Raw genomic sequence first — 24,758 nt, 5'->3', positions numbered from 1 at the left:
TGTCAAGAAAGGGAAACATCCAACTGTGAGGATTCCTGTCATTGCTGAGCCACTGCTGATATACTTCAACATCTAGTGCTGGTGTAGAGAGGCTGGTTCAGTAAAAGTGGTTCTGTAAATGGTCTCTGTTTTTACTTTTCAAGAACTGAAGTAGACTCAGTCAGGTGTCATATCACAGCTGTCAACAAAAATTACTCACTCACTTTGATTTTGAGTCAGAGTACCTGCCTCGTTTTGTAAAAAAGTAAGAATTCTCCTTCCCTTCACTCTTCTCTCCAGGAAAATAGTTTTAAAATCAAACTTCTCATGTGTTTATATACACAGGCAGATTATTTTCTTTGTGTTTTGGGTCTGTCTTGGCTGCTATATTTACTGCAGCACTTCAAGGGCAATGCAGAATCTCTTGCCAGTGACCAAAAAGAAGCTATCAATGAGTTTGTGTCTCAAATGTCCTTCAACAGGCAAATGACCTGAGTCCAGTAGAACACTAGAAACACCGTAAACTTTTAACATATCAATTACCACCATCTATGTACAGGAGGCACAAAGGTGTTGATGAAATCTTGGCGCTTGTTGAAGATGATGTGAAAAGTCTCATTGCCTGCAATGGAGCCAGTATTTCACCTAATGTTTAAGGAGCAAACTCAGCTGTGCTGGTGGACTGAACTGGTGTCAGTACATGCTGGCTCAGAAGAATAGAAGATGTGGTTTCAAAAAAAAATATAGCTCTGTAGTCAAGGAGAAGACTGAAATTTGCTTCTACTTCAGCTTAACAGAAGCTGCACGTATTCTAACAGCACAATATATGAACTCTTTTTCTTCCATTAGTTCAGGGGGTTTTGAGTACTTTAGTTTGACGAATTGAGCTAATCTGTCTGAGAAGAAAAAATTAAAATATTGCATCTGCAGTGCTCTGAAGCAGATTTTATTTCAGCCATTGAGAGACTTGCAAGAAACATTGGTTCATTTCAGTTGCTTCACTCTATCCTCACTGGAGGCCAACTTCAGAGGAAATTGGAAATGAGACTTTAAAAGTTTATTTTCACTTTCTGGAGCACAAGTACTGAAAAGATAAAACTGTGATGACCAACTTGAATGGAGAAAAGAGTGGAGTATTTAATATACATCAGAAAAAAACAAATTTCTGTACTGTGATGTTTATAATGTAGAATTTGGCTTTGGAACATCACAACTAGACAAAGAGGATAACTTGAAGTGTTTTCTTTTATACTGAAGCTTTTACATAGTTTTTCTGATATCCACATAGTGGATAAAGGTCTTCCTACAAAAAAGAAATTTTTTTAAGCATTCCAAGTCAGGTATGGATAACTTAGGGAGGTACAGTAGGATATTTTCTTCATTATCAAGTAGTAATAACCCTGATGAGAGACAGCCTGTTCCAGAAAGATCATTTTGATAATCAAGTAAGTTTTTTTGTGCGATTTTTTTTCACGTTCTCTGTCTGGTGAGGAGGGGGTGTGGGGTGGTGGCTTGGGCATTTTTTGGTGGGGGGAGGGTTTGTGTGTGTGTTGGGGTTTCTGTTTGTTTGGTTAGGGTTGGCTTTTTTTTTTAAGTTTTCACTGATACTAGAGGATGAACCAAAGAAGCAGTTGTTTGTAGCCTTTTGCCACCACATACCTCCTGCAGTTCAGAGGGCTGCAAGAAGTAGAGCAGGTCACTGATGTTGTCTTAGGACCTCATTTCTTTGAAACATAGTATCATATAAACTCTATCTATAAAAATTATTGTGGTATTATTTTAGTTTAGAGATAATTGGTAAAACTTTTATGACTGACTGGGCTGTAATTCATTCGAACAGTGAGCATTCTCCTTCTTGCCCAGGCACAACATATCTTGTTTCACAGAAATGCAAGGAAGAGCCATCCAAGACAGCTTTTGTTCAGAATTTTAGCCACTTTGCTCATTATGGTTACCCTAACATATAGCTAGGCACAACAGGCAAATGATGGACAAAGAAAGTTCTTTTCCTTGAAAGGTATCCCTTCCACCCCATGTTGAGTGTCAGGGGACACATACTGAAGTAAAAACACAGAGAAAAGTCTCCTTTTTGATGCAATGGAGCCACAGTCAGATCAGGGTAGGGATCCTCCTATTCAAGGGACTTGACTGTGACTGCCTGAGGCTCCCTTTCTGTCTGTCTGGCACTTCTGCTGGCAGGGAGCAGCTGGAGAGTGGGCCAAGGATTTGGGTTTCTCTCCCACCCTAGCCAGAATCTTTTGGTCACAAGTCATTCATGTGTTTTAAGTAAGCTCTTAAGTTACCCAGAGGGATGTCTAACACTCTTCCTTTCCAGCTAAGTGTCAAGGTAGTACCAGCACAAGCCACGCTAACATTTCATAGTTGGACTTTGAACATACACTCACACAGCTGGAGAAACTCAGGCTGGCAAGATGGGAAATTTTCATTTTTTTTCCTGGCTTTGTGCATGCTGTAATCTGAAGTGTCTGGCTAGCTGAGGGAAACTTGAATGGATTATTTTCAAGAAGTACTTTTCCACAGTCTGGCTGTCAGCTGCCTCCTGATAGGATTTAGTCAGGAGAGTCACTGCCAGTCTTTTAGAAACTAACCTTCAGAGCATGTTTTGGGCTTGTTCATAAATTGCACTGTTAACTTCTGTATTTCTCCATTGCCCATACCCAAAGGTGCTGTATGTAATAGTTCTCTCATTGTGAAATCTAATGGGGACAAATCAAGCATTTCTCAGAAGCTGTGTAGGGAAAATAACCTCAGTATCTGCAGGCACACAAACACATGCTTACTGTAGGCAGTCTTTTCTCTTACTTAGTTCTTGTAGTTAAAGCTAGCTAGGATGATGACTGTAGGAAGAATTATTTTATGACAATTGTACTGTAATTTTGTTGAGACTTGGGAAAAGTCTCAATAAAATCAGAAATTGTACAAGTGAGTTCTTGCTCATGCAGAGGTAGCAAGATTAATCTAGCTGTCATCTTCTGGGAAGCATTAGGAAAATCAGCCAGAGAAGCCTGTGCTGTTGTAGCTCCAATGCCAATGCAATCTTTCTTGAATGCCCTTTGTGGTATTGGCAAAATCTAATCTTGGTGAAAAATTTGAAATTAAACCAGGGAAAATTTCCATCAGCATTCACCTGAGATATCTTTTTCTTTTTAAAATGGACCTTTCTCCAGTGAAAGTTTCAATTTCAGCCTGGAAAGAAATCTTTCATTTTGCACTATTTATAAGAAAACCTGAAGGAATGAAGATATGGATACCTAGAAGTGATCTTCTGATATCATTTTAACTCAGTCTTCTGGTTAACTCTGCTAAGGATAGCACAGTGTTCCCTCTCCCAGCACTCAGTGGGTATTTTGAGGAGGAGGATAGGATCATGCACGATGATGGAATAGCACTGACTGGAAAGATGCTCTCCATCATTCCAGTCAGTGCTATTCCATCACCATGCAGCATTAGCAGAGGTTTTTATTCCCTGTATTTGAGCTTGTAAGATGTAGGTAGGAGACTGAATTCTTTCACCAGTTATCTGAGCATTGATTTACCAGGATTCAAATTAAGTGTATGGAAAGCCTCCTTGAAATAATGAGACTTTTTTAATAGAGTGTAGGTATACTGTTAATCATCTATTTAAGCAATCTCTAGGAGTAGAGACCCAAAGAAAACATTAAGGTTTGACTAAAGGTAAAGTACGATTCCCATTGTGGAGGGTTTGACTTGAAGAAAGACCAAAAAAACCCTTTAAAGTATTTCATATGGAAATAATGCTTTGGTTGTCACCTGTGGTCTTTACCTGATTATGGATTATTTCTAAAATCCTTCTCTGCTTATTTGATCTGCCTGAGTGGGTTTTTATAAAAATGTCTGGACCACATTATTTCTATGTTTCAGAAAGGCTTTTCACATACTTTTGAAATGCAGGATCATTACAGTGTACAACATGTTTTTCAGACAGTAACAATTAATTTCTACAGCCAGATGTGAAACTTGGGGGGAAAAAAGAAGTCATAATGGATGTATGTGCAGGAATCCCCTTTCTCCCTTAGCTGTAATTGAACAAATGGCACTGAGATAATTCTGTAATTGTTTGCCTGTTCCATTAAGCCAATATGAAGATTAAAGTACCATCTGGCTTTCTGAAAACTAAAGTTAGAAAACCTCCAGCTTGAAAGAAAAAGCAGCTGGAAACCTATTGAGTGGACATTTTATATGTAATCTAACTTTGCTGCTCTCCACTCAAAGTTCTAACCACAAATAAGCACTCAGAGCTTTTCCCTCTCTGTAAAAGTCAGCACCCTAATAGAAATTTTTCAAAGTACCTTTTCCTGGAGGACTCTGATAACCTTGGGTCTGTTCTTGTATTTATGCTCCAAATGAGTTTAAAGACTGAACCTGGAAAGAAAATCTGGTTGGACAATTTCATTATAAGGCTTCTTTTTTCTCCCTTTCTTTGTGAAATAGTAACTTTTTCAAAAACATTGTTTTCAAAATTCCCAGCATTGCTAAAACTACACTTTTTGTACATTTATAGCAACTTCCTATGGCATTTTTACAATTCATTTTATTTTGTATTACTTCTAAGATCTTAAATATCTTTTGCAACCATTAGAGAAAAAAATAATTTTAAGTCATGCTTCACCTCTGAAATCTATTTTTATTGAATATTTATAGAGTAATATCAATAAAAAACAAGCTTTTTATATTTTCAAGAAATTTCCCAGAAGAAAAATAAATTTTCAAGCTCTATGAAACAAAACTGGTTTCAGGAAGTTTTTTGCAAATTAAATTAGTTTTTCTTGGATTTCTTTTTTTCTTGTTACCAGGTCATCTAAAATTTCTGTTGATAAGAAACAAAGAGTAATTTTTAGGGAATATTTAATCTGAAAGAATACTCCAGGACTGTTAGTGTTGAAAATACTGCGTCTAGTTTTTTTCCAGGCACTATTACCACTATCAGAATCAGAAATCCACTTTCATTTGATTGCTCTTGTATGAAATTTAGTCTATAAACAAATGCAGGAACTTCCCTTTTTCCCCACTAGGTGTAAAAGCTTCTAAAAAAAGTATCTCTAAGTCTTAGAGTAAAATATTTTCACATTTCGATCTGGAGATCTTCCTCTAGTCTGGGATTCCTCTATTAAAAAAAAAATGCAGTTAAAATAGGAGGTGATGGAATGGTCCAAACCTCAAGCTTTTTAGAGTCTTTTCCCACACCCTCAAAAGGGATTGTCCACCTACCAGCTTTGACTGGATTATTCAGGCTGATTAGAAAGCATAACTGGTGGACAGGGAAGTCTGTTTTAATAAAGTGCTTATTTGGAAATATTTAAAACTCAAAATCCAGTGGACATCCAATGATTTCAGTTTCCTTCTGAGTGAACTCAGTGCCCCTTTGGACCAAGCTAACTTCAATTGTCTTGAGGAGTTATTGAGTAGCAAACCCTGCTCTTCCTCTTGTGTTTTCTGACCACCAGTGCTGGGTCAAAAGCACTGAGCCTCGTTGAGACAAAGAAGGCAGATAAACCCCTCTGTTGTTACCCTCAGAACCTTCTGATAGTGCAATAACAGTGTGCTCCTCATGTGACAGGGCAGATGACAGCTTTCTGCTTTTAAAAAAACCCTAAAAGATATTTCTTATCAGGACATTTTCAGTAAAGGCCTCCTGATTCAGTCAGTGTATATGACGTTTATCTAGAGAGAACATAAGGCTGAGTTTGGGATTTTGCTGTTAAAGCTGTGAGCCCCTTTGTTGTCCTTGGAGCAGTTTTAAAATTACAATTTAGCAAAGCATGTAGTTATTGCTATGTGCTTCTGTCTTGGCTAGCTGAGTTGTATTTAGAAAAATCAGTAAAATAAAATTCTCAAAGCTAAACTCATTGAGATATTCATCTTTATGCATGAATTTAGGCAAGACTACCAGTGAGGTTTGGTTTGTATAGTCACTGTTGAGCAACACTGGGAAACAGCCAAATATGGGCACCAAACACTGATGTGTATAATTTCAAAGCCATTTAAAAAAATTATGTCTGTAACTATTGTCTCACCTTCACTGACTGTAAAAATGAGAAAAGTAATGTTTGCCCAAGGCAAACAGGGTTTTGAATATTAATTTGTATTTGTAAAGCACATCAACAAGGTAAGTCAGGACACCATTTGACCATGAATATGCAAATACACATAATCCTGTATTTTCACACCTAGCAAAATTATGCAGACAAGAAATCCTTTCCTTCTGAAATACATGCTTCATTAGGCAAACTCCATAACACAGAACTATCAGCAGCAAGCTGTGTTGAGATTCCACTTGCCATTTTATTTTGATCAGAACACGAATAGGGTTTTATTATGTTTTGTGATTTTGCCTTAGATAAAACCCTCCACCCAGTGTACATCATAATTTCTCCTGCAGGGTTTTTCAATAAAATCTCTTTTCTGTCTGATGAAAAATGTGCTGGTTTGTTCTTTTCCCCTTTGTCTCCCCAGTGCATAGTTTGGGACTGGGATTCCAATGGAAAGCATGACTTCATTGGAGAATTTAGCTCAACTTTCAAGGAAATGCGAGGAGCTATGGAGGGAAGACAGGTAAGTGGAAACCACCTGAGCAATCTCAATATGTAATCTTTGTAGAGCAGTGTTTCCCAGACAATCCTGTCATAAAGCAGGTGGCACTGCCTCGTCATTTCCCAGAGTTTAGTTGTGTTGATCTCTCCCACAGGTTTTACTGTTACCTGGGTGCAGTAATCTGAAAATGTAAAAGAGCATTTGCTCCTGGACGTTCATGCCTGAAATACTTTAAGGCTTTTTCCTAGTTCCCATTCCACAGGCATTTCTTTCTGCTAAGATTTATTTCCTTTGAGCCCAAGCACATGACTTCTATGAGGTGCTGTGCTGCAAAGCAGATGCCCATTCTGGCTGCTCAAAGCATTTCCCTGTTGGCCTAAAGGCCTCTATTGGGTGAGGGTCATTCTCCATCTTTCTCCATTTCTCATGTGCTGCATTCATTGCTGCCAGATTTAACTAGAGCCTATCATGATGAAACTAATCGGTTTTCTAAGTATTTCATGATTTACAGCCCTAAGGGAAAATGAAACTGTTAGCTTATCAATAATTTCACTTCTTTATGTCAGCCTGATCTTTTCAAATTGCAGTTGATAGTAATTATTTAATATGATAAGTCATTTGGCATATCTAATTCCAGAAATTGTCATTTTCTATTACTACTTACTTCTAAAGGTGTTAGTTTTGATAAATTCTCTGAGGGGAAGTTAAAAATATTGATCCTGCAGATAATTTGTATTCATTGTTCCACTGTTGTTGCAATCTCAACCCCAAAAACAAATGCACAATAAGCTTTATCTGGGCTTTTTATTAAGGTTCTGTTTATAATATGTTAGTAAAAATCTAACACAGAGTCAGAAGGTGTTTGATAAGTGGTAAGCAGTCATTCTGTGCCATAGGTCAAGAAACATTTATGGCTCTTCTAGATGTTTTCTGTTGAAGTTCTTAGAATACACTGAAGTTTGGCAAATGCTGCTCATGTGTGTAAAATACTGCTGATATGCATCTGCTATATATTAGTCCATCATAAAATAACTTCTGAACAGAACCTGAGTGTAAATGAAACCCTGCTTGCTCTCTCAAATCAAGTCAGAGGATCAAAACTTTTATCAAGCAAAATTTGTGTGGAAATAAGGAGGTAAACAAATCCCAGAATGAATAACATTAACAACGCCAGTGATGTGACAACATTCCAAATTTGTATACAAATACCTGTGTCTCGGGTACTTGTGTCTCAGGTACCTGTCTCAGGTACCTAAATACCTGTGTGAGAGTGGTAAAGGGTGTGTATTTTGAATGTAAGTGTCTTAAAACCACATCATGGTCCTTCCCAGGAGACAGCTTGTTGGCCAAAACAAGAGCCTTGTAGTCCAGAATGCCAGGAATGGCTCTGCAGGATAAAAGATTTATTATGATGGAGAAATAGTATGTTTTTTTTTCATCTTCAGCTAGCAAAAAGGATGATTGCTCTTTCAGAGGCATAAGAAGTTAATGCAGCCATTTGTCAGCTCTTGCTCTAGGTTGTCACTGCACTATCAGAGTGCTATCCCAAAATGTTTTAATTTTGCCCTGTGGTTTAAGTGCCTGAATCTTACTCTTGCTATGGGCCTGCCATTTGCCAATCTGCAGGTTGTCTTTCACCTGTAACCTTTTACCTGCAATCTTCCTCCACACGCCATAGGAATTGTGCCTTTTTTTCTTCCCTGCTTCTCTCATTCTGTTGTGGCTGTGAAGTTATTCTGTGGGCTTGCACCTGCAAAACCCTGCTGTTGGTATAACTAATTCTCATGGGACACAGTTACCACCAAGGTGGGAATCAGTTTCCTTTCTGCTCTTTTCTAATCCTTGTTTTGTAGCCTATTCTAGAGGATAACAAGATTGAGTGGATAAGATAGTAAGCATTAGTCATTTAAGTGGCTGATAAATAGTGGTCCAAAAATATAAATGCACATTCTAGATGGCTCCTACCCCTGATGAAATCAGGGTTTGGTGAGCACTAATAGAATGACAGACAAGAACAAGCAGTAGGAGTTTGAGCAGGTCCTGGTGGAGATGATGTACTTATGGAAAACAATACTGTGATCCCATGTTGTACAGGAGAGGTCAGTTGTGTGGGAAGCCATGTCACTTGGCTGGAGCCAGAATTAAATTTCCCTTTCACTCTCTCACTGTCTCTCCCTCATCCTATCTCATTTTTCTCTATTCTGCAGAAAGAACTATTTCTGCTAAAGGCAATATATGCCATTGTCTGTGGACCCCATAAAACCATCTTAGTGCATAGTTTATGTCAACATCCTTTGTGCAACATTAAGTAGAGTGATTAGCAGTTGTCAGGTTTTTCTTGAGTTTTAGCCTCCCTAAAGAAAAAGCATGCTCGGTGGAGAGTTTACTTTGAATAAAGAGGTTACAGTGAACCTTGAGGAAATTATAGAGAAGGAAGGTTTCGCCTTCAAGTAGATGTGTTGCTAGCTATTTCTGATAAGGAAAGCCATATCAGAGAAATGTAATTACATGTGGGTGGGGAGATGAGTAGGTTAAACATAGTTCTTCGTTCCTAGGAGAGACCCTTTCATAGCCTCAGACCAGAAAATATTGTTTTCCATGTAGTACACCTTTCAGTCAGAGGAATAAAACTACATCCTCCAGCCCCTGGTGTTAACATTCTTTCACATTGTGAAATCATCACAACATGTGATGTATCAAGTGTTGAAGATGAGGGCCAAAGCCTGGAACTTCATCTCAGATGCTATGGAAGCCAGAGTAAAGAGTAGAGCTCAGGTCTGGCGTCCCTATTTGAGTTGCTAAGGAGATGCAGTGAAGCTTCTTGTTCTGGTTATATTTTCTTTTGTGCAGTAGACTTTACAGCCAGCTACAGTACATTACTATAGTTCTGTCAAAAGATAATCAAAACGCCCTAGTGATTGTCAGCCAGGGTTTTTCGTTTGCTCAGAAAACTGGAGGGAATTGGAAGGAACATTCACCATTGACAGTGGATCCAGGAACTTTGATTAAGCTTCAACTGCAAATCTGTGTGGTTTTGAAGGACTGCTACAGCAGTGGCACAGATCTCCATCTCTGCTCATCAGCAATGCCTGTATTGGCTGGAATCAGCAGCACAAGTTGTCATAGATGCATTAAGCAGTGAGAGTGGGATTACCACAGTTCGTGCTGGTGAGCAGCATGGACTGCCTGGTATCTGTGAGCTGCTAGTGCTTGTCACCATTTCACCAGCTCACCTCATCTCTGGAGCAGCTGACAATGATGTTGAAGTTGCCTTTTAATTGTACATACTTCATCCTTCAGAAAGTACAGAGCATTCTGACCCATTCTTCAACCTCCCCCTCTAAAAGTAAAGATATTTTTGCCTTGTAGCCAATCTATCAACTGCTACAGAACTGCTTGAGATGGACAGAATGGATATGTGTCACCTGCTTACTTACAGGAGCCAGTGGTGCTTCTAAGGCTGTTCCATCCCTGGGCTGTGTACTGATTATCCCAAGTTTTGAGTGTCAGCCTCAGATGAGCTTACTGGCTTGCCTTGGCTGTGAGATTTCTCAGAAATGTGTGTCTGAGACCAGGCATCCTTTAGATAGCACTGGTATCTTCTGAGTGGCTGAGCCAGTATTGTGTGAAGAGACAGAAAATTCCTTACCTGAATGAGATCACTTGTTTTGATCAGAAGTGGCATAAGTTGTTTATGCATTTCTTTTCTGAACCTGGTATATCTTGGGTGAGATTTGAAAATATTGAATTTTGACTTCTTCAGAGTGTTAAGTGCTTCTCCATGACTGAGAGGACTGAATTCTGAGAAACCTTGCTGGTCTTCTGTTTTAAGGAGACTTTCTCATCATGAACAACCTCAGGATAATAACTTTATGTGTTTCTCTTCCATAACAATTACCTTGTGGTCATAGACTGTTATGTTCTGACACCTAGGCTGTTTTCATACTGACCACCAATAGAAAATGGCACAAAGACATCCTTTTCTTCCACTTGCTTAAGTGCATATCTTAAGCACCCCTTGCATGAACCATGGTTTAATAGTGAAATTGGTGGTGCTGCCTTAACAGTTGGACTCAGCCATCTCAGAAGTATTTTTCAACATGTAAATCTGTGGTTTCTAGATCTTCTATTAACACTTTCCACCATTCCAAACTTTATTATTTACTCTTTCACCAGAATCTTGACACAAAAAAAAAAAACCACAGCAAGAATAACTCCATCCTTATCTTTTTAAGTTAAATACTAATAAATACTCTGAGTTTATTGTGTCTTAAGATTTCTTCCAAGAATACATATGTTTTCAATATGTGTGTACAGTGGCAGTTTCTAAGGTTTTCTAATATTTATCCATCAAGGACAAGAAGAAGGTTGAGATTACATAAATGCAAGTGCTATTAAAGCATAGTTGAAAGGAGGAATCCTCTACTAATGAGAAAAAAAAATCACTTTTTTTTTTGTTTTTTTAATCAAGGCAATAAAGCCAGAGGGATTTTAGAGGAGAAAATTCCGAGAAATCACCTGGATCCCCATGCAGCACAGGAGTTATGTAAGGGAAAAATCTGTTCCATGTTTATGTATTACATAAAAATGGACATGTGTGCATTTGCACACACACAAAAGGAAAGAGGATGAAGAAACCCCCTGCACTTCTCCCCTGACATTCCCACAAGTTCAGGGTGTTATTAGGGAGGACTTTTCCACCTGGTCGCTCTTCAGATGACTGCACGGTGAGACCTTTAAGCTCTTGGTAATGAGCCGAGGTGTTATTGACACCTACGGACAATTCCAGTTTTATCAGGAGACAGCCCAGTTCACCCAGGACTGTCTGCAACACCAGCAGCTGCTCCTGGCCCCAGACAGGGCAGTAGAGGGCAGCCACTCCAGGCACCTGCCAAATCCCTGTGCAGAGGTAACCACTGGTGGAGCCTTGGAAGCACAGGGGATGCTGGGGGCTTGGCTGGGGAAACAAGAAGTGCTTTAATTTCCACTTTGTTCCCTGGGGGCAAGTTTCCAGAGAAAATCTCTGAGAGTGATTAAAGGCGGCTCTTCTCTCTTGGTGGATGTATTTCTGGGACAGGAAGAGAAAACACCCACAAAACTATCCTGTGCTCTTGCCTAGAGGGATGGCAGGAATAAAGCAGCCTTCCATGTGGGAGGAGACTCAGTTCACACAAAAGTGGTTTGTTTTTCTTGAGGCATCAGAAAGAGACAATGCAGGATATAATGTTGCCTTATATTGATTGGGGGTTTTGCCCCATCTGTTAGACTGCAGTGCCTCCTTTGTCATTCACAAACTGTGCAATTTATTGCAGCAGCTGAACAGGAAGGAAGAAGAGCTAAACCAAGTGCAGGGGAGGCAAGAGAACATTCTACTGCTAACACAAGCTATGCCACAAGAGTACAACAAGCAATAAAAGCTCTTTAGCCCTTTCTTCACAGGCCTACCCAATGTTCTGGTGTGCTAGCACTGTCCCAGAGAAAACATCTGCTGTCATTTGTCTTGCCTTGGGGAACATGAAACTCTCCTGACACCTTCAGTCCTTTCTCTGAATAGCTTCTGCCACATACTGCCCAAATTTTGCTTCTACAATGGTTGTCTTCATTTAGTCAGCTCCACATCCCTTTGCTGGTGTGTGGCATAAGTGGTTGCATTGTTTGCTTTTCTCTCTCTTCTGAAGGTTTTTTTAAGGGAAGGAGTAAGGGTGTTTGGAAAGACAGCATCCTTTAGAGCAGAGTAACATCTCCCACTTAGGTGTCTGTGTCTCCTCATCACAGGCACAAGAGGATTGGGACCTTCCAAGTGTCAGCATTAGTTCAGTGACTCTCATTGAAGAATAGCTGAATGGAGTTTGTTCAGAAATTCTCCACACAGTGGCTCAAATTTAAGTGTATAAAAGAAACACCGGCACAGTACAGTCTTGGGAGTCCATTGCCAACATTTGCAACATTACTTAAATTAACAGTAGACAGTTTAAAACCAGCTTGCTTTCTGTTTCAGATTCTCTGCGTTGTTCGATAGGGAAAGAGCTTGCACAGCCCAGAGCTGTCAGGCATTTGGAGGAAATGCTAAGTGACTTTCAGAATGACGAATCCAAACTTCACAATGTTTACCATTAGTGTCAGATTGCAGACTATTGCATTAGTTTCCTCTCAACTGAAAAGTTAATTTAAGAGCAAAAATGGATCGATAAAAAACAATGTCAGATACCAAATCAATACTGGGAATGTAGGAACAGACTGGAAATTGAGGTTGGCCTCAACAGTGCAAGCAAAATATTTGAGACTTGTTTCTCGTTATTACTTACCTGCTTAGAGCTGTATTTTGAACTCTGTTCTCATTATAAAAGCTGGATAAACATAAGACCTGTATAGGGAATTTCCTTCAAATTATGCTTGTTACATCTTTAGCTTCAGCTGTGGGAATTGCCAAGGATCCAGAATTGGATCTTGGTGGGTAAGTGAAGACAGCTTTGTGTAAAACAGTCTTGCTGGCTTTTTTGAGCCTATGAACTGGGAAATGTCTTCTCTCTCCTCTCTTATTCCCTTCCCTTCGTTATACTATCATCAAGATTTAATAAGCGCAAAATTGTTCTTTCCTTTTGTTTTCCTATTTTCTGTAAATTTTGTAGTGTGTTCTATCCTTTGCTGTATTATCACATAAACCAATAATGTTCGTGACTTGCACATAGAATAGTTTAATGAGCTTTAGGTAGTTAAAGAGAATTGTTATCCATACATCTTAAAACGCTTTGCAAAGTAGATGAACATTCACAATTACATTTTACAGTTAGCAAGGAGAACCTGAGATATTTTTCTCTCTCGTGAAGTTATGTTCTATGCCACTTTATTTATTATAAACCTATTTATTATAAACTTCTTCCATAAAAATACCATGGAAATTTCTTTTTTAAGGCTTAAATAATCCTTTTCCTAAGGGAAATTATATGCATAGTATATGGCTTCATATAGGTCAGGCTGTTTAAATGTACACATTGAAAAAATATTCATGTTGGAGGATGCTAGAATTAAGGAGATTCACCTTGGATGTTCAGGGTAAAGCTACTGCACCTCTCCAGTGTACTTCAGTGTCAAAGGGAGGAATGAAAATCCTGTCTCCTATTTTTTCTTTCTATTTGGTATATTAGTTTATCTGTGAAATACAGGCAGCATGATTTCTCTGTAGAAATGCTTTGAGTAAGTGTGCAGACTACTGTGTGTTAAACCATTTTACCCAACAGCAACCTATCAAGATTAGACAGTGCTTTTGCCTTGCTTTCAGACCCAAATATGAGCTTATTGCACTCCAGTGTTGTGTTACAGACCACTCTCTTTGCTGGGAGAGAAGGGATTTTATTTCTTGAGCCTGACTGCTTGTCTTGAGTAGAGAAAAAACATTTATGGAGGATTTCCCCTGAACATGAGGGCCAGTATCTGCCTGTCTTCTCAGCTGGAAAATTTGTTTCACAAGACAAGTAACTGAGCTGTAGGCTAGCTGGGAGAGCAAGCAGATGTGCTTCCTGCAGTTGGAACAGTTTTTTTTGTCTTTTCCTATTCTTCACTCTGTCACCTGTCTCCATTTCACAGTGATGAAGATACCACTCCTCCCCTGTGCAGAAATGGCTCCAAAGCCATATGTTTTGCCTTCCCTTTTTTTGATGTTTGACAAAATCTCTATGTCTGGAATACTTCAGAGACATTCAAATAATTGCTGTTAGACAGTGGTTTGAAGTTGATGAAATTTCTGGGGCTTAGCACAAAGTAAAAATAGTTTTTGTTGCTCTAACACTTTGCTAGAATACATCACATATGTACCTCACTGTAGACAAAGTATTGTAACACTTAGGCAGGTTTTCATTGTAGTCAAAACACTGTAACACTTAAGACATGTTTCATTTCAAAATGTCATAATAGAGATTTTTAGATAATAGATTGTTCTGGTTCCTTTTGGAATTGTATTTCTTTCTGTTACCCGGCATCACCTGTCTTGTCTCCACACTTGAAAACAGCTCCCTGAAGGGAAATAGTCCATGTTATTATCCATGTTAACAGCACATTAGAGATAAAAATCTGTATCTACAAATGCCAATAGGCACTTGCATGTACAAATGTACATCTTACTCCTGCAGTAAAAGGCATGGATAACACTGTAAATATTAGAGGTGAGGGTCTGAAAGCTTGGCCTTATCACTCTGCCTGAAACCAGAGCAAGGCATTTCAAGTCGAAATGATTAAGAACCTGGGACATGTTGTAAGAACAAGGAGATGTATTTCAATAACAAGGTAGGACTGTTGTGCTGTAAAATTGACTATTTGTAAATAAAACTATGAAAAAATCAAAAAGGTATTTTAATGTATTCTTAGGGATAAATTTCAAATGTATCATTAGTTAGCTGCATCTTTGTGAACATTTTACTGATTTACTTTTTTATTTTGCTATCATACTTAAAGGAGAAAGTGAGATAATTGCTGACCAGAATTTTTATAATTATGAGTTTAATACAAAACCCAGTGTAACTGTGACAACAGTTTTGTAGTTAATACAATTCATCAGGTTACTCTCTCCAGTATTTTCATTTGTATTAAGTTCCTTCTTTTTTTGTCCTCTCAAAAGATCCTCAATCTTGCTTATGTAACACCTCAAACCACAAGACTGGAAGATGACAACAAATTAATCTCGATGTCTCCCTCAGTGCCATGTCCACATGTATATGTTCAAAGACTGATGTTTGCCCTGGGCCTTTTTCTATTAACTATTCTCTGCATAGTTAACGGTTTTCATTTTTTTTCCTCTCTGTGCACCATTATCTGTAATGATTTAGTTAACTGTGGAAATTGGGCAATGCAGTTTTTGTTAATTATTCAATCTGTACATAAAATTTTCCTGCAGAGAATGACTGCTATTTTTTTCACAGGTACAATGGGAATGCATTAACCCCAAGTACAAAGCAAAGAAGAAGAACTACAAGAACTCAGGCATTGTCATCCTTAACCAGTGCAAGGTAAGTATGTGTTTTGTTTTTTGACTGTTTCTTTACTAAGCTCTCAGTGATATATTTTAATGGTGCTTGGAACAAAGTGGAACTACCTGCAGAATAACAAAGGAAACTATTCCCTACAAAAAGTAAAAGCAAGGACTTGAATCTCAAAAGCAAGTTGACTGTCCTCAACTCTCATTTCATTTATCTTGCCCTATCCCTTCTCTTGTACAATGGAAAAGACAATACTAAACTCTAACACCTAAATACTCTCCAACTTTGTGTGTATCCCTTGTGTATCCACCATTACATCTACAACATTGCTCTTGTTTCTCCTAAACAAACAGCAAAATTTTCTCTAACTTCCCACTGAGATGTTGGTTCTACTTTTTTGTTTTCCTTTCTGCAGGTTTAGAATTTTGATTTTTTTTTTCTGTTTATATATAGTTTTGTTTCTGTCTCCAACTATATTTAATGATTCTTCATTTACCTTATTTTCAGTTGGTCCCTCTCCCCTTCCAATTTATTTTTTTTTGAGGCAGTTCTACTATGTTTTATCAGTACATAGCTAAGTTGAATATCTTGCTTTCTTGTCTGCAGATACACAAGATGCATTCTTTCTTAGATTATATCATGGGAGGCTGCCAAATACAGTTTACAGTAAGTATCTTACTCCTCTAATTTGTTTTGAAGAAAAGGAATCCCCTTAGATACCAATTCATTACTTTCAGAGAAATGATTCTTACATGCCATTTCTTGGTAAATTATTAAGTTCTTCTTGCAAAATGTATTAAGGGCCAGCCTTCCTTTCCAGAATGAGTCTTCTGTTAAAGCAAGTTGTTTCTCTGAAACAGTGCCATACTGAAAGTCACACACAGAGAGATCCAGCCAGGGACTTTTCTCTGTCAGCCTGGGGTACATGCTGGTGTTTCATATCTCAACCATAGTTACCAAGTAAGATGGCATTACAGGGGGACACAGTTCTAATTCAGAGTGTACTCAGAAGCTATTCAGTTCAAGGAACAGGGTGTAAAAGGATTTGCAGGCCTCTTCATAAATAGTAATACAGATTTTTGTATTTCCAGTTAATACATTTAGAAACATTTAATGATGTGTGGGTTTGATCTTTTTTTGTATCATGTATCTAAAAATTAATATACATAATATAATGTAATATGATAAATCAGTTTTTCCCATAGCATAGGATTGTGGCTCAGTTCCAATCTGGTTTATGTGATTTATAATTTATGCCTGCTAAAGGGCTAAAATCTAATGCACAAAGGTAATATTCTTCTTCTGGAGATCTTTTCTTTTCCTGTAGCATCCTGCCCTATTTCTGCTCCCACATATAACGTAGCAGACACTGGATGCTACTGACATGTTTTATTTCACATTTTCTAGACAAGCCTTCATTTTCCAAGAAGATCTGACAAAAAAAGAAAAACATTTTTAATTGTAGCAGAAAGTTCTAGCAGCAGCTATAGACAATAGTGGATTGACTTCTTGTGTACAGATGAGCTTTTTGAAGTGTTAAACATGGACTTTGCCCATACTCGTCACAGACTCATTGGATAACACCCAGAACTGAGGACTCTGTTTTGGTTTTGAAGAAAATACCTTCTGCAGTGGACAAAGATCTTTATAATTGTCTTCTCTCATGTAAAGCATACTGTGTAATTACTTCTCTGCCTTATGTGGCTACTTTTTCTTTTACCCCCACATAACAGCAATGCACATTTCTCCTTCAAGTCTGAAACTCCCCAGTCACCTGACATTCCCCCTCCCCCCCCACAAATATGACTGGAAGAAATCAATTATCAAATGTATTCAAGGTCATTATCAGAAAGACATTAATGCCTTCATGTTATATTTGAAAGCCTTTTCTAATGAGGGCATGTGGTTAGGCACATGCAAAGACCAGTTAATATGCAATTCCCACAACTCCAGCTCAAGAACAGGAGCACTGCCACCATTAGAAAGTATCTAGGGATTTACATAGTAAGTTATACCTTTTCAAACTCTGATTCCTCATAACAGTTTTCCAATGGAAGAGCAAGTTCTTAGTGCAAGGAAGGGTTATGGCAGTTTTCTTGCCTTTTATTTACTTGTCATAGGTTTCCTATTAGTAGGCTGCAAAACACAAGTTTGAAAGTGATAGGACAAATGGGTTAAAGTGGATAGTGGCTTCTACTGTGTTTTACTGTAGTTCATTTTACTAGAATGAAACAAACAATTGGTAATAGAAAGCTTAAGTAAGCTCATCTTCAAGGATGCCCAGTGAGGACATAAAGGAAATTGAATATTTGTTATACTGTCAGCCACAGAGATCCCTGAATTACTGTTGCCCTTAATGGGAAATCCACAGTCTTGTGTAAGCATATCACTATCAATTTTCAACCTGCAGGGAGCCAGGGTAAGCCACTGTGACATCTCTGTACCTTTAGCAGCCTGCATGCATAGCCCAGTGGTTCTACCTCAACATTGTCACAAACTCGCTCTCCACGTATTTTCCTCCACTCTTCTTCCAGCAGTCCTCAGCACAGACTGGTTGTGAGATGTGTTGTTGTTTTCCAAAATTAATTCTCCAGTGGTCACTGAAACAAAAGGGTGCAGCCTGCTGGGGAGATATTCCATTCTCCCTTGCTTTCTGCATGCATCATATAATCTCCTCTTCACATAGTCCTAATCTGATTAATTCAGACCACTGAAACAGAGGAGGCCTATTCCTTGGACTTTCCCAGATTTCCATTTTTTTCTGACTCTAGTGGATTTTGGATTGTTTGAAACTCCCCTGATATGTGTATTGTTGTTGTCACTGTCCTGATATTAATGACGTTTCTGTTGATCTCATGCTGTGTACAGGCAGTATGACACAACTGTGATTTGAAAGGGCACTTGCTGAGGGAGGGAAATTGGGATGCCAGGCACACATTAGATAACAAAAAGCTGTAGTGTGAGGTACCTGCTAATTTAAGGCACTAATGGAAGCCTTGGTAACATCATGCTGTGCATTCTTGGGATACTTTGTATCTTGATTGTAGAAACATGGTTTGTAGTTAGAAAGAACATTTCTGAAAAATTAAAGTAAACTTTCCCTTCGCTTTACAACCAGTTATTAAGAAGCTTTCATCTATAGAGATCAATAGTGCTGATTCCAGCCCTCTATTTATATGCCCAGCTTATTGCCAAACACTGTATCTCTTATCAGACAGTGTACCCTGCTGCAGAAGAAATGTTCAGAGGTTGGCAGTGCAAATGGGTCTGTAGTCAGAAGACATTTTCATCACTTCAGGAAATACAGCAGAAAGCATGTGTAACATGCATAAAAGAAACTGTAATAGAAAGATATATTGGACAGATACTCTCTCAGGCAGGTCACGGTGTTGGGCAGCCTGATTTGTTGCTGACAGATCTAGCAGGAGGTCCCAGCTATGGAGGTCGTTTTGAGTGTAGTGAAATTCACCCTTTTACAACTCTGAGGATAAAAAAAGAAGCTGGTACTGAGTGTAGTTATTGCCCTGTTATGCTCTTATTTAGCTAAGGGGAGACAACTGCTACTCTGGAACTGATAGATTTAAAGATACACTGATAAAATCAAATGCATGTACCTTAAGAAAGATTCCTACTTAACTGCCCAAAAGATAAGCTCAATTGTGAAATTACCATAACTTCTGTCATATATTAACTTATTTTTACAAATCCTTATCCAAGACCTTGGTCCTGTTGGATAATGCTAAAGGAGCAGAGCTCTGCATTGTTATTTTGGAATCGAGGCAATTTACAGCGGTCATCTTTCTTATAAGTCCTCCCTGTGGGAGTCAAACAGAGATTTGGATCAAATTCAAGAAGTATGCTGCATCCAAGTACAAATATTCATAAATTCTTCATCATAGGAAATTAGGATATTTTTTTACTTATCAGCAGACCTCTACTGCAAGGACCATTTCCAAAAGGAAGTTTGTTCCAGGAAGCTGGGTTTTTTTGCTTTCCCAAACACTAGCCACAGGCTTTTTTCCAAGCTTATGAAACCCACTCCTTATTCCTACTCCACATTCTTGATTTAATTTCCAAAGCAGTTAGCCATAAAGGGAGACTTGTCCAGATCTGTTTGAGGTGTTACTAAAGTCTTGTTAATGTGTTTTAGTGTTTTGGAATTGTCAGTAAAAACACCTACTTTAAACAATTTTACAGGAATCCTCTTTTTTTCCTTATCATACAGTGGCATTTTTGTGCCTTCTGTAATCAAATTAAGGTTGAATTATTATCAGAGAAAATATACTTATTTTTAAGAAAATATGCATACCTTGAATAAGATTTTTTACAAAAAATTTTCCCACAGCTAAGGTAGTTCATACAAGCATCCATGGATTTCTCAAACCACTAGTGTTGTTTTCTTCCTCAGTTAAATATGTGTAGTGTTCCCCAGTTATGTGGCCTCAAAAGTGAAGTCATGAGAGGTTCTCCATTGATTTATTCAAGTTAAATCCAGATACCATTTTTAGAAAAAGATCTATGTGGAAAACAAACTCAATGCTTCAGTGCCTGAACAGTGAGTAGGAAGCAGAGGTGAAAGATTACTCTTACTTGCAAGCCAAAAAGCTCATCTCTCTCCTGACTGGATGTGGTGAGGTGCCAGGGGTTCATGAATGATCAAGCAAAGAAGGGATTTCCAAGCCTACTAGAGGTTATTTTCTTCAGCTAAAAGATAGAGGTGAAAAATCAGAACCAGTGGAGGAAAGCTGTGTTGGGTTGACCTAGTATGATATTTCCCTTTAACTTTTTAGCAACAAAAATAAGTTTCAGAAGGGCTGTGTAATTTTTTTAAGGAAGCATGAAAATGTCATGTTCTATTTTCATTTTGAAGCTGCATAAAGCAGTGTTCCCTGTGCCAAGCAGAGGCTGCAGCTGGGGAAGCTGAACATTTACAAAAGCAAGCTGTGCCTTCAGAGTTATTTTTGCAGCCTTTAGCAAGACCCTTCCTTACCTTTTAGCTACACTGTAAAACTGGAATCTGAACTTGCTGCATTTGTCTATTGAATATTCAGGTGTAATGTGTTTTTTAGAGAAATAGGTTATTGGACACATGGGCATTTTATAAATGGCTTTGCTCCCTCTGTAAGACCCTTGGGATTCTTGTTGCTCCTCTTAGGAATTGCTATAAAGCAGCATCACAAATTCAGCAGAGGACTTTCTGATCTGTAACAAAGGAAGATGCATGCCAGAGCCTACCTTCAGTGAGACATATAAAGAGCATTTTAAAAGGGAGAAATTAATTTTAAGATGATTCATTAATACTTGCTTTTGCATTGACTAGTGCCCACAATCTTCTCTAAGGTTTTTCAAAAACAACAACAAAAAAATCTGTGCAGGATTCAAGCTTTATTTTTTTACCCTGCAGCTCATGTTTAAGCCTGCTATCAACTGTGAAACTGAGAGGGTTAATTTTCAATGCTTAGGTGTTTTGAAGAGAAAAGATACCAGACAAGCAATATCTGCTACTACAGCCACAGTAACGATTAAAATAGCTAAGAAATGTCCCTAATTGGAATTCTAATTTATAGTTTTAGTAGGACTTGTAACTCTCTATGGACATTTTTGCTGCAAAGCTTTTATGTCCTGAATGTCACCTGAGCTGGAATAATTTAATTAAGTGTGAGAACCTAGAGATAGTTAATTTGATTCATTTGTATTAGAACATAATTGTCCCCACAGAATAGCAATGCAGGTAATTTTTTACCTAATTATGCCATTTTAGTTTTATTACCTCTTATTTTATAAACTGTCTTTTACTTCTACATATATACATACATACCAGTGCAATCCTAATTCCAATTTTATTAAGTACACTGTAAAATGACCTTTGCTGTGAGGCTGCTGTCTCTTTGCTGCAGCAGATTATTTCTGGTAAAGATGTATAGTTGATATATAGATATCCATAGCTATATAGATATATATAATTGCTGTAGGTGTGTTTATGCTCAGAAGAGCTCTGCAGCACTTTGACTTCTCTTATTTTCCAGGTAGCTATAGATTTCACTGCATCCAACGGCGACCCTAGGAACAGCTGCTCGCTGCACTACATCCACCCCTATCAGCCCAACGAGTACCTGAAAGCTTTGGTAGCTGTTGGGGAGATTTGCCAAGACTATGACAGGTAAATAACCACGTTTGATTACAGAGTTGTCTTTAGAAAGTGTTTTCACAGTGTGAAATTAATGACTGCCTGTGGCTGGCCGCAGAGGCTCCATGTTTAGGCACTTATGAAGAATGACAGAAAGATTAGTCTACCTTAACCTGCTTTTGAGAGTGACACTGGGTTTAGATTAGTTTCATGACAAAGAAAGTCACAGTTCTTGGCTGTTTGGCTGATTTGTGCGTTAAGTTTCAGATTTGTATTCACATGTTAAAATTACACGTTAGGGTGGATTGTTCATGTGTTCATGTGTTCAAGGTTAACAGCTTGGAGCCAGTTTTGCAGATGCTGACAGCATCCCTTCTGATACACTTGGGAGTCTGTGCCCTATTCTACTGAAGAGTGTTCCTGAGACATTGACTTTGAAACTGAATTTGTAGTTGCCTGAACTGCTTATTGATGATGTCTATTTTTAGAAGTAAACCCATGGTCTTTTTCAGTCTTCTATTGGCCTGTTGAACATTGCACTCTCTTCTAAAATAAATGTTGAAAGGCAGTGTGTGTACACAACATGCCTTTAAATAAATAAACAAATGGAAGTAATTGGACCAAATATGCTTTGATTACATTATGTACTTCTGTTGCTTTCAAATAGGCTGCCTGCTTCTATCAAATTAATTGCCCATTATTTATTTAATTACCAAGTGCATTTCCTATAAATGTTCTTTCTCTGGTGGTGACACACACTGTCTTACACAGCTGTTCTTTCTAATATTTGCACATATGATACATATCCACCCACCACTTTGCCATATGTAAATACCAGATATCAAGAAAACAATGGTATTTCCAGTCAAATTTGAGTTAAACTTTCTGTATAAATTGTGGAGTGACTTCAGACTACGGTTTGCATGTTACTTGTTGCATATACCAACTAGCCTGCTCAGAGGCACTTCCATTTGCATGGTAATGAAATGTCTTCTCAAAGAATGACAAAATACTGTTCTGATATGAGTTCTGTAAGAATTTGATGGTCAGATTTAGTCAAAGAGTGTGAGAAAATTAATATTTTATTGTTAGTGAGCTGAGAATTCCCCACTGATTATGCAGTAATTTAATAATTACTAGCAGTAATTCAGAATATTAATAAACTTTAAAAAATGGGGAAAGGACTAAAATGGGCTGGTTTATGCACACAGAATTTTTGATTTTATCGCTTAAGTTGTGGGGTTTTTAGGAAAATTAAATAGTTAAGTGGCACAGTCCCTTCTATATGGAAATATTAACTCCAAATCAGGATTTTTCTCTCAAAAAGTGTATTTCAATCAGTACCAAAAAACCAGCCAGTTATTTTTTTAAATGAAATCATCAGCATCATTCTGTTCTATTGTGCTGCAGAAAATGCCTATTGGTGCTAATCAGCACCACTGAGGGTCTATGAGCTATGATCTAGGGCTGAACAAAAGCCAGTTGTTTTCCCATGAAGATGTCACCTTTGGAGCACGAGTTTGACCTGTACATGTTCTCAAGCTGTGGCACTGTGAATATATTCCCGTGGACAAGTTGATTCAACATGGTCAGTGCTTTCTGATCCAAATGTCAAGTGAGGACCTTTTCTTTATACTTGCACATTTTGAATCCAGTAAATTGGAAAAGAGAATTTAAAATTTTTGAAAAGAAGGAAAGAAATTAGGAGGAGTAAGCCTTCACACAAAATGATCTACAGGTTCTATATAGACATTTTTGGGTTGAGTTGAAGCCTTTGTATATCTGAGCAAATATAACCTACAAAGCAAACATTCTGTATATACACTTAAAAAAATACAAATTCAGTAAAAATCTGAAATGTGGCAGAGATCCATAACTGCTCCAGTGAGTCCAGTTGTGCTTCAAATAATACAGCAGGACATCTGTTTCCAGATTAAGACAAGCCAGATGTAAAAAGAAACAGACTTGCTAAACCTAAGGGCTGTTTAGAGCCAGAGTGTCATCATTTGCTTGGGGGCATGTATTTACTAAGATTAGAATATGAGATCACACATCAACAGTAGTGCTCTTAGGTGAAGTTTTATAGTTGGTACCCATCAATTATCTCAAATAGGCAGAACTGGCTGACTTCAATCCAAACTAAGAAAAATAGAGTGATTTTACCCTGGTCTCAGGATTAATGTATTTGCATCAAAGGAAAGAATAGATGAGTAAAGTAAAATCTGTTCTTTGCAATATTTGCATTCCAATAGCGGAGTTGTAGAATTCTAAGTGCTTTTGCTACTTATATAAGCAGACTGTATTTTTAATTGTAAAAATAAAAACCCATATGGTTATTAATTAAAATGCTTCCTTCATTAGAAACATTCAAATTTATTTGTTTGTTGGGAGGAACTGGACTGGCAAGTAATACATAGAGAGACTACACTCAAAATGCAAAATTATAAGCTCTAGCTAGTTCACTCAATCAAGCCAAATCTTGTGATAATCTAGGTTTCTGTACACATCAGCTTAACATAATGCATCTGTAAGCAATTAATGCTCCAAATTAAGTGTTGCCTCACATCTCTAGGTACAGTGGAATAAACCCTGCTCATCCAAGAGCACTTTTATCCATATGGTTCAGAGATTCCTGAAACAGTTAAATGAGTAGCGCTGTTTTGCATAGTTAAGCGTGAAAGAATAAGATTCATTCTTTTATCAGCAATATTCAGAGAATGAGAGAGACACTGATTATTATCCTGATTGTAGAATTGCTGCAGTCCTGTAGGAATAGGCCAATCTGATAATGATGAGGGAAATGGAAGAGCTATTCACCTGCACAAAATACTTAATACTTTATCTATATGGTAGCATTGTTTCAGGCTATAACAACATTTTTCATAAGAGTGAAGATAGAGTGTGCAGGTGATATAACCAGTGGCTAAGCAACAGCAGCAGTGGATCATAAAAGAAGGATAAATATTCATTAGTTTTAAGGAATTATGTTCTAAAACACAGTTAGAAGTACTGGAAAGGGAAAAACACATTAAAAACTTGAAAATAAGCAGACAGCTTCATGGAGAAGAATTTATTTTAAGATAAATGACTCATGAATGTTTAAAAACAAC

General features: G+C 37.9%; 1 protein-coding gene across 2 annotated transcripts in view; it reads left to right on the top strand.

The window, feature by feature from the left end:
- The window catches only part of CPNE4 (copine 4), a 225,596-nt gene that overhangs the window by 165,153 nt on the left and 35,685 nt on the right, over nt 1–24,758 (top strand). For both annotated transcript variants that reach the window (XM_064416034.1, XM_064416045.1), the window contains 4 exons: nt 6,475–6,573; nt 15,465–15,551; nt 16,128–16,187; nt 21,548–21,681. In XM_064416034.1, coding sequence (XP_064272104.1) covers nt 6,475–6,573; nt 15,465–15,551; nt 16,128–16,187; nt 21,548–21,681 — 380 coding nt within the window. The remainder of the gene's footprint in view (nt 1–6,474; nt 6,574–15,464; nt 15,552–16,127; nt 16,188–21,547; nt 21,682–24,758) is intronic.

Source organism: Passer domesticus, chromosome 1 (genome assembly GCF_036417665.1).
Source record: "Passer domesticus isolate bPasDom1 chromosome 1, bPasDom1.hap1, whole genome shotgun sequence".
Lineage (NCBI taxonomy): Eukaryota > Metazoa > Chordata > Aves > Passeriformes > Passeridae > Passer > Passer domesticus.
The sequence above is the reverse complement of the archived record's forward strand: the minus strand, read 5'-3'. Positions and strand labels throughout refer to the sequence as shown.